At 40.1% G+C, this 14,922-nt stretch overlaps 1 protein-coding gene across 4 annotated transcripts in view; it reads left to right on the top strand.

The window, feature by feature from the left end:
- The window catches only part of pcdh17 (protocadherin 17), a 60,820-nt gene extending 47,852 nt beyond the window's left edge, over positions 1–12,968 (top strand). For all 4 annotated transcript variants that reach the window (XM_044195632.1, XM_044195628.1, XM_044195621.1 and 1 more), the window contains exon 5: positions 8,204–12,968. In XM_044195632.1, the coding sequence (XP_044051567.1) occupies positions 8,204–8,901 (698 nt within the window). In that variant the 3' untranslated portion in view covers positions 8,902–12,968. The remainder of the gene's footprint in view (positions 1–8,203) is intronic.
- The last annotated feature ends 1,954 nt before the right edge of the window (positions 12,969–14,922 follow it).

Raw genomic sequence — 14,922 nt, 5'->3', positions numbered from 1 at the left:
GTTAGTTTTTTTCTAGTCTGAGGTCTGATTGTCAACAGATAACAGAGAAACGGTGAGATCTCTTTCCCCTCCTTTTTTCACACAGTTGTCTCAAGGCCGACCTTCACTAACAATTAAAGCAAGCACAAACCTTTGAAAATTGAGATTATAGCAGGCTGCACATGGTTCAGCCGTGAATGACAAGTCTAAAGCATGCGGAATGCGAGGAAAAGCTATTCATATTTTAATGGAGTATCTTTAATGAGCTTTATTAAAAACAATCAATACACCCTCAAGTCACAGACATACTGACACTGGCAAAGTCTAAGTACATAGTCAGGTCTGCTCTATTCAGACAAACAGGCAAACACACACACACACACGTGTACACACGAGGCAGCCTTTATATAACCAGGTAGGTCACTTGCAAACAAATTTGTATTTATAAGGACTACATCATGGATTTTAGGGCCCTCATTGCTGCTTTGTGTTAAAGGGAAAATGCTGTTTGGTAACATCAATCTGGCTGACCAGATGCCCCTCATCTCTACAACCCACAGACCTTTTTCGCCACCCACAGCACACAGCCCTGCTTGCTCATCATTGATTAGGCTTTGTGTGTTTGTTTTTGTTTGAATATGAGCTTATGCTCCTCTTCCTCCTCCTCTTGGGTTTTTATCCCTCTCTCTCCAATGCATAAATACTCTCTCCTCAGGGTGTTCTTTGAACAACTTAGCCAGGCATTAGCTGACAGAGGGGCCTGCAGTTTGTGAGGGAACGCCTGAAGAGAGGACGTGTTTGATCCTGAGATATATGTCCTTGATTCAGTCTCGGCATCGGCGGCCACTGGGCACCCCCACCGCTGCCGCCAAGCTTTTCCTACTATGCATCGGTATTCTCTTGCCTCCCACTGTGATAAAAGCTATTACACTGGAGAGAAGTATCCTTCTCATTGTGCTAAGCCACCCATTGCACGAAACAATCCAGACCTATTCCCTCAACACACAACCACACTCAAAGTAGAACTCTGAATTAATAATTGTACGCTATAACCAACAATTTATCGTATAATATCAGAAAATTGTTTCAATTTGGATACAGCTAAATTATTTAGATATATTATATTGATTGTGGGCTCTGATGCCATGGATGGAGAGTCTTTTACAACTGCAATTTATTCTGAATTGCCATTTTAAATCACATCATGGGTACCATTTACTGTTGCTGATAGATTTCAAGCTGAGCAGTTGGCCAGTATAAAATGCAGGTCCCACCCTCTGTTGAATACACCAAAACAACAGTTTCGTGGAAATACTATTGTATTGCAACCTTTTGAAATAGTGTTGACAAAACAGACTGGCCAACTGTAGAGAACAACCTGTTTTCCCAGCACAGCTCAGTTTTAGGATCATAACAATGTCAGATGCAGTAATGCTCTCATTTTCACCACACAATCTTGTGTAAGGCAAAAGGAATATACTGTAAACTAACTTGCTCTATATCTGAAGTGATAAGAAATATCAAATTTTGATTCCTTTGGGTCTGTGTAGACCAACCAAATTCACAGCAGAATATATAACAGAGGGAGTTTCATTAGAAAACAGTGGTTCTTTCTTTCATTTCCACAAATTGAAAAATGGCAACTGTAAGATCTACCTCAACAGTGAATAATCAGAATCAATCAAATACTTTATTGATCCCCAAGGGGAAACTCTTTAAAAAAGAGGAACGCGGGGGAGAGGCCCTATGACCCCCTCCGCGCATGGCCCTCCCGGCCATAGAGGCGAACCCGCATGGCCGGAATATGGCCAGAATACCATATTCATAGATAGTTTTTTGTATATAGCCTCAGGACAAATTGGCCCTCCAGTCTACCTTGTAAACTGAAACAAAATCAGAAATTTCCGAAGCACACTCTGTTCACCCAGACCCAAAGTTTGACATTCTCTCTCCGGTTGCTGTTGTTTGGTAGACTGGCGACCGGAGAAGTCATAAGATATTTACTAAACATTAGGCTCAATCAGAGTGGAGACTTTCTCATCTGTGCAGTTCAAATATTTAGTCACCCCGATTGGCTGCGAATGCAGGGAGGGGGGTTGCATGGATCAGCTGGGCTAGATAGCAGTAGGTGAGGAGATTAAAAACACAATAACACACACACATAAACACACACTGTGAGCTCCCTCAGGTGAACAGGTGCAGTCATGGTCTGTCACAGATGCTCTGCTCAATTCGTCAGCTGCCATTCCTCCTGTCCACCTTGGGTGGGTTGGGGATATTCACCACAACACAACCTCAACACATAAATACACACACACATTATCTCGGATCATTCTCCATCCTCATAGGCTACTTTGGTAGCTCATAAAGCTGTCTAATGACTACCCAGGTGTGCATGATGGTAAAATTATTCACCACCACTGTGATGGATGCTAAATTGTTCCTTGTTTGTAGCTTTTTACTTTCCTGCACCTTATTTTTGAACTTAGAGAACACTCTACCACACTATGAGTTTGTCCTGTGTTCAGCTTGCTGCTGCTGCTGCTTTGCTAGCCATAGCCTGTGTGTACAGCTCTCTCTTGGTTCCTCCCTCCCTCCCTGGGAACCACAGTGTGTGACAGAGGGACATTAATCACAGGGCTGGGTAATAAAGCGAGGAGGGATGGGCATGTAGGGCCAGGGGGGCAGGCGTCTGGAGGGAGAAAAGGGTGTTTAGGGAAATCACACCATGCTTTATGACACACACTGATACACAAGCACATTTTTGCACTCACAGGTTTAGGTGTACATCCTTCACGCACCATACTGAAAGCTTCCACCCTGAAAGTTTGAAAAATATAATCGAGGAGAGGAGAAAAAACAACTCTGGATTCTAGGAGTGGTGACCAGTTACTTTCTTGTCTGTGTTGAGGGAGAGCCCTGAGCCCTCTTGTCCCAATATGTGTGATTTTAAGTGGCCCGTGGCCCTTGTTAATTAAGTGTTAATTTAGTAAAAGACTTTTTCTGGAAGGAAAACACAGGGGCACTCATGTTATAATTTGGAAAGAAATAAGAGGCATTTTATGGCTCAGTAGAAGAAACACCTTCACTTTTGCTGTTATGCTGAGGTGGCTGTGGGAGGTTTTCATGATACTGATAACTCTCATGATATGACATGGTGTTAAAATGTTGCTGTTTGTATATGATTACTAGCTAAATGACAGCAGAACACACAATTTAGTAGTCCACTCAGTTTAACTGTATTAAGTTTTGTAAGTGTTTTAAGTTGTTTTTTTTTTCCTTCAGCATTTATTTCTGACCTCTTTGGGTTATTGGAGTTTTTTAATATCGACCTCATTCCATCTTGACATTTTCCAGTGGACACTGGGTTGTGAATCATATCAAGTGGAGTTGTGATAGTGGATATTGTGTTTGTGTGTGTGTGTGTGTGTGTGGGTGGGTGGGTGTATATGTCCATATGGGTATACATAACCATCTTTGATTCTTTGTTGTGTATTTTCTCTTGCATCTGCACTTGTATGGTGCTCCTCAAGGAGTATTAGAAAAGGGTAGGTTGAAAAATGTGATACCAATAATAGTTTCCTGTTCTTGTAAATCCACCATAACTACACAACAAAGGCTCAGTGCTCTAGATCCTGGAGATCTGGCCATTCAAACAGAAAACAGATATTACAACATTGTAAATCAGACTTTTTTTAACAAAAGAAAAAACATTACTCAAAGTTATTAAGAAATCAGTCAGTCATTGTTTTCTCCTTTCATTGTGTCCTTTTGTCACAGATGAATTACAAGTCTATCTTTGTTAGAGTTGTTTCTTTGGTTTGGTTTCTGTTTTTTGGTTAGAAATATTATGTTATAGGTATACATTAATGCATACATCGCACATTCACTGCCATGCACACATGCAGACACCTACATTTACAGACATACAGTAATGCAGTTTCGATGCACAATGTAGTTCTCTGTTGTTTTGCCTTCTTCTGTTTTGAATACATTGGGCAGTCATTACACGTCATGATTTCGATGCTCTACTCTGCTTTTAAATGGAATTCATTATTGAAATTATTCATTCCAATTATTCATAATTTATTCTGCAAGAACTGCCTCTAAAATGTCCCAGTCACTTTAAAGAGATACGTGTAGGGACTGATTTTTACATTTAGATAAGGCACCTCATTGGTTCAGAAAAGTAATTAACAAATCCTTTATTCATCTATCTTTCACTTGCCTATCTCACCCCGGGTGCTGTTAAGAGGCTCGGCAATGTCTGATGTTGACAAATAAAGCAGTGAACTAGGATCATTTACTTCTACTCCTTTTTTTTGCAATGTTGCTGAATTAAGGCTGTCTCTGAATTGGTAACGGTTTGTTTGACACTGTGTGTCCTTTTGCTATTGTTCAAAGATTTCTCAGAGAAGCTTTGCTACTTTTATATCTGTTTCATGTGCTTTTAGCAGTAAAGATAACTGGCAGCTACATAGCTATCCTATCTAACTCATTGTTACCCAGTCTTGCTATTCTGCCCTAAAGCAAGGCAATTAACCCTGCCAGTGGTAGTAAGATAGCTCTGACTGCACGCTGTTAAAAAAGCATCCACAAGTACAAAAGAGTGTGTGGAGTTAATTAAACTTTTTTTGTTGGCAATAGAGGTGTAATAAATATCTGATTTCAATCAGGGATTCAGGTCAAGTGTCTACAATAGGCCTGCAAAGATACAAACATCAACTGTGCCTGACTCCTGACAATTTGATCAGAGTTTCAGTGACACTTTCCTTGTAAGTGAAGCTGAATTTTGCCTCTTCTCTTCTTTCTGATGTCTAAGATGTTTTGGTCACGCTTTATACTGAGTAATCTAACATTCTCGCTGCACATCATTGCATCATACCCTGTCTTTTTCCATTTGTTCCCATTTGGTTAAGGGCCAATGTGGTTATAAACTGTACTGGCTATTTTTAAGGCTTGTATGTAAAATGAGATTTATGGACATTTTTTTCTTTAGCCACTACATATCAGTGGCCAAGATTGCAAGTTTGATAATAGAGATAAAAGAAAGATTAAAAAAAAAATACTGTGTGCCTGTTGTAAACATAGATTGATATCTTGAGGTACAAGCTATCTTGAGGTTTTGATTTTACAACAAATACTTTGGAAGCAATGATGTTGCAAAAAAGAAAAAAATACCCCATATAAGATTGAGGACATCTACTAACAGGATATCAATACAAAACACGAAAGTGAGTGGACAGTATAAGCTGGTCTAAAGTGGTGGAGAAATAGCAACACTAATATGGTAAGATGATTCTTTTTCTTAATGATTTACTGTATATTCAAAAATAATTAATATAGAAGATTATTAGTATGTTTCATCATTGCACCATATCCAATCATTGACTGAGAGGTGAATCCAATTGTGACAAATGATTGCATGTTCCAGTGTATCTATCAGTATAATTTATCTTGGACCATACACAGCGCTGAGAGAGAAACTGGAGGGGGAGCAACTGAGCACGCCCCTGGTAGCCAAATCATCACAGGCAAATGTGTCCTTGAGAGAGAGAGAGAGAGAGAGAGAGAGAGAGAGAGAGCGAGAGAGAGAGAGATCACCCTTGCTCTCATATGTCATATTGTTAGCCATAGATATGAGGAGAACGCCTCAAGGTTGAACGTGCAGCTGAGACATGAATAATCTATCAGAGGTTTCCTCCAACTAAATAGAGGGAAATATGTCTGTATGGTTTATTTATGCTTTAATATGCACACAGTGAATGGACAATCACCTCTGAGAGCATGAAGACATTGTAGGGGCCAAGTTAATTGTGTGTGTCTGGAATGCATGCAAGCTAGGTGTGTGAAAGGCAGTGGTTGTCTAGCTGTTAAGCTTGGTTACACGTAGGGTCTATATTTTGTGGGTTGGTGATGGATTACAGTAATAGTGTGTTCTGGTTGGAAAGTGTATTCAGGTTTGTATTATGTATGTACAAGCTTTCAACCAAATCATCGATCTTTGTGCTTTTGACATGTTGTTTATATTTTCTTACTCAAATCACTCTTGCACAAACACAGACACATGCAGACTAATGCTTGTGTGCAGATGCATTTGCTCACCCCCACCCCATTTATGTAGTCCTTCTCAAACCGGTCTGGCCTCCGCTTTCCAGCTCACCTTATTTCCTCTTCAGATGACTGCCTCAACATGGGAAATGTCAGGCTCTCTTTGCCGGCTCTGTTTGGCTTCTTCAAACATTTGTGAAGTGTTAAGCTCATCTCTGCAGTTTAGGAGGCCAGTCTCTCAGGAATCAAGGCTGCTGACCCACAACACAGCAAAGACCACCTAGGCAAGTGCACTCAAGCACATCCACTCTGCCCGCTCATTTGCATCAACAAAAAGACTGTATTAGTCCCAAGTTTGTGGTCTTTAAAGCAGCACTCTCACTATGCTGTAAAAGTCCATGCATCGCATAATGGAATTGATGGGGTGGCTTTACAGCTCCTAACAGTAATGTTGTCTTCTCACATTTAGTTGAGAATAATAATAGTGGAAATGCTGTTCTGCTCTGAGTAGCCTCATTCTTACTCCTTTAAATGTTACCTTGCCTAAGAGAATATTTTCAATCCCTGTGTTAACATATCCCTACAATTTCATCTACTGACTTCAGTTTCAGACTTCAAACCACAACAGGCTTGTTACAGGAAGATAAATTACATTTAATATGTTTTTTTGGTCCCACACTCAATATACGAGGACCAAGATTCATCATGAGGAATCAAGGTTTAAACCACTGACATTCAGCAGGTGACAAGAAGCAGTGTTCTGTTAATTATAAAAGCTTGGAATTGCTAAGTCTATGACTATGTTTTAGTTCAGATATTGCAAGACAAACAAGCAAGTATTGCATTGCTATAAGAAATTAGATGGCGTTTGTCTGCAGCGTTTGGTTCCACAAACAGGCAGTGATGCATCACATATCTCAAAACCAATATGCAAATTGCCCTGAGCTACTGCATTTGTTTAGAAGCCTGTGCAAGCAACCTTTTGGATTTTACTGGAGAGCAGTGTTAAATGCTGGTGTGTTGTTGCATTTTATGGGTTTGTCTAACCTAGTTTACACTTCTTTAACTAATGGAATGATTGATGGAAGCCTGCCAAGGCAACATATTGAAATGTGTCGAGTAGCATGTGCAAATTGTCTGATTGCACGCGATACAGCAATGCTAAACGTGATACACAATCAGTGTTTTGATATCTTTTCATATGAGTTTGTTGTAACTGACCACTTATAGTATATTACACTGTCTTATGTGTGATTGTCAATGAGAAACAAGGAACTAGTTGTACCAATTCCATTCGTATAGTCTCAACTGTTAGGATCCTGTCTGTCTGTGTGACTTGGTGGTTTCATCCAACCCGGCCAATGGAAAAATTCCATTTATGGGACAACAGATGCTCAGTTTTTTTCCCTTTATTTTTCACTTGATGCCCAAGAGGAGAAAAAAATGTGCTCCTCCTCTTTATTTTATTATTATTATTTAAACCAAGTTCTGGATCTGTTTGACACAGGCATGAACACTCCCATAATCAGCCAGAGTGTGCATCCTTCTGAATAGAGATGAAAGAGGGGAACACACACTCACACTTATACAAACATGCACGCATGCACAGCAACAACAGCAAGGAGCACACAAATAAACAGGCAGAAACACACAGGGAAGAAGCACAAGCCATTTGGCACAAGCTCTCTGTCTAGGGAGGGCTTCAAAGCCCACTGACATGAATTTATGATAACGGCACTACGCCTTTGCCAAACCTCAACTGTTGTTTTTCGCTCACTCCCTCCCCATCCCTTCTGTATGCTCTGCCATCCCCTTGATCAGAGCTTTGGAAAATGCTAGCAGGTGTCCCCCAGTCCCTTGGAAAGGTGTGTGTGTGTGTGTGTGTGTGTGTGTGTGTGTGTGTGTGTGTGTGTGTGTGTTTGTGCGTGTGCACATGTGCATTTCTTTAACATATGTGTGTTTGGAATGGGTCATCCTTAGCTGGGTCTTCCTTTTTTACATCGTTTCATTAGGCTTGGCTCTACCTCTCTAAGTCTGGGCTCCAACTCTTTGTACAGTTCAGTTTCATAATAGTACTATGATTCTGTGTGGTTTTACACTATACTATACACACAACTGACGTAAATATTACTTTCTTCTCCATCCACCCCCTCCCTTTTTTTTCTATCTGCAGATGAGGATTGTGTGAATTGTACGGAGGAGTGCAGAGTGCTGGGTCATTCTGATCGCTGCTGGATGCCCCAGTTCCCCGCTGGAGGAAACCAGGCAGAGGGCATCGACTACCACAACAATATGTTTGTTCCAGCAGGGATGGAGACTGTGCCCGAGACAGAGACCTACGAAACTGTCAACCCGAATGGCAAGAAGACGTTCTGTACTTTTGGAAAAGAGAGGCGTGACCACACAATTCTGGTGGCCAATGTCAAGCCCTACTTGAAGGCGAAACGTGCCCTCAGTCCACTGCTCCAAGAGGTACCCTCAGCCTCGAGCAGTCCTACCAAGGGCTGCTCTACCATGTCTCCCTGCTCCTCAGTCAAAAGCCCAGCTGATGGGGCTGAAGGCAAACCTCCTCCTGCTACCTGCTCTGGCCACTACGGGCCTCCTGATGGTCAGTACCTGTCACCAACCAAACAAGCCAGAGACCAGGGGGTCTACCCACCCTTGCCTCCCTCAGACCCAGTTGCCAAGGTGCTCGCAGAGGCCCGCTCCAGGATCAGCCAAGAGGCAACAGGTGAAATGGAGTGTGTCCTGGAGCAGGTGGAGCCCGATGCGAACCGTGACAGAATGGACGCTGACCAGGTGGTGAGAGACATCGACAAATTATTGCAGGACTGCAGAGGAAGTGAGGCCACTGGCACACTCAGGAAGTGACACAGAGGACTGCAGCAAAATGAAGTGGGGAGGTAGACATGTCTCATGTCAAAACTGTCACCACAACAAATCAAAAATGTTAAATGGCTCTTTTCACTGAATTCCAGTACTGACACTGGATGGATAAAAGGAACATTTATTATGTTAGTAATTTGGCACCACTTTTGGTGCTAAGATCCTTACCAACGAAAAGGAACTGGGTAACAAACATCTGAATTCTGCTGAATTTATAAACTCTTTTTGTTTTGGATTCTTAAGCAAATTGCAGAGGCTTATGCCTCTGGCACCTCGCAAGCTATTATCTAAGTGCCCACCAGCTCATAAGTGTGTTGTTCATGGTCTCTCGTGAAATCCTACATATCTAAGTGTGTGTAGGTGGATTTCTGTTATGTGTGATGGCCATAGAAACTGAATGAAAAAGGACTATTTATGGTCAGACACGACAATCGATGCAGAAACAGAGAAATAAATTCTAATCTGTTTGGGACAGTGAAAGATCAAAATACACAACAACAAACTTCTGACTTTAATCTAGGTGTTTAATGTGTGATGGATCCTGTTTTTGAACATGAGGAGATTGGTTAATCAGGTTAATCGGTGTGTTTGCAGGGGTTTGGTTATGGACTTATGGTTGGAGGGGCTTAAATGCTACGCTGAGGGAGAATTATTAACAGTGTAACCATGTTTCACCTGTCATTTGTAGCCACATGTGTAAGTTGTGTCTGTCTCACGCCTCTATTTAAACATTCATGTTGCTGACTGGTGTAGATGCACGCACCAATTTTTACACATGTGCTCTACACTTTGGGCATACACATGCTGACACACTCGCATGCACTGATGCCCCTACATACACGCAAAACACACACACACACACACACACACTAAAGCTTACACACAACTGGCCATCTGTGTAATTGTCTTATTCATGAACATCATCAGCTTTCAGTCCCTTGTGTACAGTGAATTATCATGTGTGTGACTATGCCTTAAGGCAATCACAAGTTGTATAAAAAGGGACATTTTTCCTCAACTGTGAAAAAATTATATCTATATGATTATATAGATGATTATATGTATGAATCCATGTATAGTGTCCAAATATTAACAAAATATTTATACATTTTTTAAGAAAAAAAGAAATGAGGAATCTCAGCAAAAAGTGTCCTCGAGTTAAGGTAAAGTACGGGGTATTAACTCAAAGAACTGTAAAGGACACTGCCATTGTTTCGAAGACAAATATCCAAAAACATAACAAACAAGAAAATGTCCCTTCACATTATCACTATACATAATATCATTATATGTGTAAATGTATCCAATTTAGATGTGTTTACATCAAAAAATTGACATATTTTTATTGATTTTACTGCAATTTCTGTGCATTTGAGCCAAATTGTTATGTGTACAAAAGCTATATTGTGTATTTTATTAAATTAATATATAGTTGTGTTGCAATATACATGGGCTTATATTGTATTTGGCAAAAGTTGCCTTAGTAGCTGTCGAACTCTGTGAGTTTGCTTTAGTTTGGGTTTTTGTGTTTTTTTTCCTCTCTATTCTGCATCTTTGCAGGCTGGCTTCAGTGCTTTTGAGATGTCGCCTCTTTTTACCCTGAGATCCAGCTGGATCAAATACAGTAACTGTTGAAAGCTTAATGAGCCAGCTGATCTAGAATACAATTCAAACCAACAACAAAAAGCAACAACCACAAGATAACAGTTTGAATATTTTTACTGAGCAGATTTTTACAGGGCAGCTATTTTCTTTAACAATAACTAGTATGCGTATTTTGTGTTTATTATGTTTTTACTGTCTTTCCAAAAAAAAAAAACCCTGCCATATGGAAAGTGGAGTGGTTTCCTTGGTGATCATAAAACTGCCTTACTGTCTCTGCGGAGAGCTTGTTGTATCTATGGAGCTTGTGACTGCTTATAAAGCCCTGGTCCACCACAATGTGCATTTTCTATAAAGGACCAAAAGAGGTTCTTTTTCAGCAGTCTGTGTTGTTTATGTATGTACTCCTTCTCAATACATGTTAGAATTCTCATACTTTGCAGAGAAACTTGACATCTGAAATTCTATCTGAAGTTACTTTGGATTTGATGTCTTAGCTGTTTAGGTACATGGTTTATATAACCAAGTGTCTTCACATTCAGGCTTTCTTAAAAAAATGATACAGACATTTATTTTTGAAAATGTTGGCACATTTCGGCCACTCTCTGAAATATGAATGGGAGGTGCTTTTTCTAATATTCTCTGACAATAAAATAAGCAGAACAGTAGACTATTAGACTAGATGAGTTCTGCAAAATATGACCACAATCACCAAATCTATTTAAGATGCAGCCATGAGAGGGAACAGCGACTTACATTCATATGGCTCCTGGTGTGTTTACTGTAAAGTGTATCTGAGCAGAGTTGGAATCTTGACAGCAGATATAACGCATTCTATCCTGCAGACATGTCACATCTGTTTCTGTTCTTACTTCATTTTCTTAATCGAGATATTTGGACATTCTCCTGTCATCTTGCTGTTCTGCTGTATCTTTTGCCTACTTGCCATCTTTTTTATATCACTATTCATTTGCTTATTTTTCTCCTCTTCAGCTGTTTGCTTTCTCGCCTCTGAGGAGCAAAGCAACTGTTAGCTTTTCTCCTCTCTTTCGTCTGTAAAGTATTTGGTTTCGGCTTACCCTTGCTCTTTTCCTGGGAGATGGCAGAGGCTGTTTTTAGAGAGCTTGGAAGATTTGACGGAGGAGGAAAATATTTATGGTTATTTTTAAATTAGATTTTTTGTTATCTCTCTCAAATATCTGGATAAATCAAGCAGGCCTGCCATTCACATCATACAAACAGTACAAACTGTTAAATGTGCTGTTCAAAGTGCGCACTGCAACTGTGATCCTAACAAAAATGCACACAGGCACACACCCAGACACACAAACACACACACACACAAACACACAAACACCTGGGCACTTCAGCAGCACACTGCCTTTCATTTAAATGCCCCTTAAAGGTAAAGTGAAGGCTAAAAGAGAGGGCGAAACACACAGACAAATGTGACACTTCCACACTTGTCTTCATGGTTTATTTTCTTTTTATCTCATTGTGCTCAGTCTTCATGCTGGATCAAGCATTCTCTACACTCCCTCTCTCCCTCTCTCCCTCTCTTGATTCGCTTTCATGCCCTCATTGTTTTACAAAACAATTCCTTTCTTCCTTTATTTAATTTATGTTTCCTCTGTACTATAGATTTAATTCCAACTCACATTAAACCTCAATTGCTGTGGTCTCTCTTTTATTTGGGCATTAATTAAAACAAAATGCAGAGGTCACCCCAGGATTCTGTCTTTTACTCAGTCTGGCTGCCACAAACAGTCACTGTCACAGTTCAGGCACATTTAAAGTGCTGTCCCCTCTAATGGTGTTCCCCTGGCCTGGCCACTGTCTGTACACTCACAAATTGTGGGCAGGAAATGAGCTGGGACCAGTGGATGGAAGGTACTCTTTAAAGCCATGGCCCCTCTCTCAGGCTATTTGCTGTCTAATAGAGCAGAGGCTACTGCTGAGGTCAACACATAGTTGGAGATTGAGCATAATGTAAGGCCTCTCATTATTGTCTAATTACACACTGTTGGCATCATACACTCTTGGCAATGCATTACTCAAATCTAGAGTGGGTCATTTTTGCCCACTTGAGACTGTTGGTTTTACCAAGTGATTAGGACAGGGCCTTGTTGAATGTGGCTAACCGCCTCTGGTCTCTGACTCACACTGATGCAGGTGCACACAGACTCAGACAGCCACTGCTTCACACACATAGAGACAACATGCCATTTTGGTTAGTTAAAACAAGCACCCAATGTTTGTCAGTGTCGTCCCCTCACCCCCAAGCCCACACTGATAGCATAGGGCTCCACGCTACAATGGGCAACTGGTGAAAAGACCAGAGACATTCATTTGTATGGATTATTTCAACTGCTATTGTCTAAAGGCTGTGTTCATTGTGATCTATCTGAAAAAAAGATGAAAAGATCAAATAAAAAAGCAATTACTAATAATGTTTGCTCTTGTCCTTGTATGAGTTGGTTGAGGAATGGCTAGTCATGGCTTTGATTTAATTTCTCTTCTCCCAAGAGATAACCTCGCACACCCGATAAGCATCTACGCGGCCAATTTTGCCTTGTCAAATAGGATTGCACTGTTTACTTTCAGAGTGCCAGCTTACTGTGGAAAAGACAAAAATTGGCTTTTTCAATTGTGTTCTTTGGTTTTAAATGCACATATGCATGCACCTCCTACCCAGGCATACACACACACATACACAGACATGCTTTGGGCAAATGATTCTTCATTCATTACGTTAGTTCACATTTTCACCACAGAAAAGATTACTGCTCATGCTCTGTTTTTTTTTCTAATTGCTCAGAGGCAAATAAATTGGTGCTTGAAATTGTGTGTACTAATTCTTCTCAGATAAGATGCTGCACTCCACCCTTCAGCTAGATTCGCATTCAGAGGCCAATGTGAAGTCTCTTCAGCACTGGCCTGTGGTTAGAGATATATGCTGTATGCTTCTCATTTGCTCAGTCAGATCTGGTTTGCTTGATTCATAATTAATGGCTATTAGGTGTTAGATGCTCAGGGTGGACACACACACTGACATTGTGGCAGATGTGACCTCCCTCATGGTGTTTAGTTCCCCAAGAAGAAGAATAGTAAACAAACTTTTTAGAGCTGACTGGTGCTTAGTGCTTTGAAATGGGTTCTTAATGTCCATTTTCAGTGTTTCCCAATACAAAATGATAGACCATGGAACCTAAGGATACACCATTACATTTATCTCAGGAAACTATTCCATCATCACTGTTTAACTGCAGAAGTACATATGGTTGTATGCTTTTGTGACTCTGTGCATCAATCAGCATACTGCTGTCTAAGGATTAAAGTTAGTAATTACCCAGACTGCAGTCCCTCTAAATACTCATTCAGGACTATCACATCCTAATTGCACAAAGACTTCCCATAACCTGCCAGTGGATATTTTCTTGGTGATGAAGATATTAAATGTTAGGAAACTTTGTTTAAATTCAAATATAAAACTAAAATCATTTTATGGATAACTCATGTCTGTAGTGTTGTAGTTCTCTCAAGATCTATCTTAATGCACTTGGATTTTTCTAATTAACCGGGATGGTAATATTAGTGCTTTATGTGTACAGAAATTCAGTGCCAAAAGTAACTCATTCAAATACATCAAGATGAATTATTCGTGGAATTATTTATCAGTTAAAAAGGATTCGATCAAATCAATCAAAACCACAGAGGGAATGTTTTACCCCATACTGGATTTGCAGACCATTGGTATGCACCATGGCTATTTATCTGTTTGTATCTAACTAGTCGCCTCAAGGCAGATATTAATTAAAAAGATAGCAGAGGTACCCTATCAAAAACACAATTTCTAGGACTGCAGCGGGTACATGCAGCACTGTCTCATTTGGCCCAGTGGACAGAGTTTTCTTTAAACCTACAGCATACCTTCAAAAAAATAACAGCCTGTCCTCTCATATGTTTCAATCACGTTCAATCATAGTCTCTCAGAACGTGTTATGGAAACTGTAACAAAGTGTGAAATATTTATATTGGTATGGCAGACTGTGTGGTAGGTAAAGAGCAGTAACAAGTATGTGACCAAACCTGAGCTAAAACACAATCTGAACATAATAAAGAAGTCGATTTTTACATATCTGACAATACATGTAACTGAAATTTTACAACAACAAGTGATAATTATCATGGAAATACATATGTTAGTTTAATACATAGAGCAAGAAAATTTGCATACAGTTTTGGTGGATACTTTAGTCTAATATTCATTTAGTTGTGTAGTCTCAGGCAAATTAAGTTAGAGATTTTGGAGTAACACTATATAGGAAAATCATATTTCTGCATTTTAATCAAGGTCCTTGATCCAAATAACTGCGCTAATGGGATTTAATCAAGCACTGTTCT

Source organism: Siniperca chuatsi, linkage group LG1 (genome assembly GCF_020085105.1).
Source record: "Siniperca chuatsi isolate FFG_IHB_CAS linkage group LG1, ASM2008510v1, whole genome shotgun sequence".
Taxonomy (NCBI): Eukaryota; Metazoa; Chordata; class Actinopteri; order Centrarchiformes; family Sinipercidae; genus Siniperca; species Siniperca chuatsi.
Note: the sequence above shows the minus strand (reverse complement) of the source record. Positions and strands in the feature narration are given on the sequence as shown.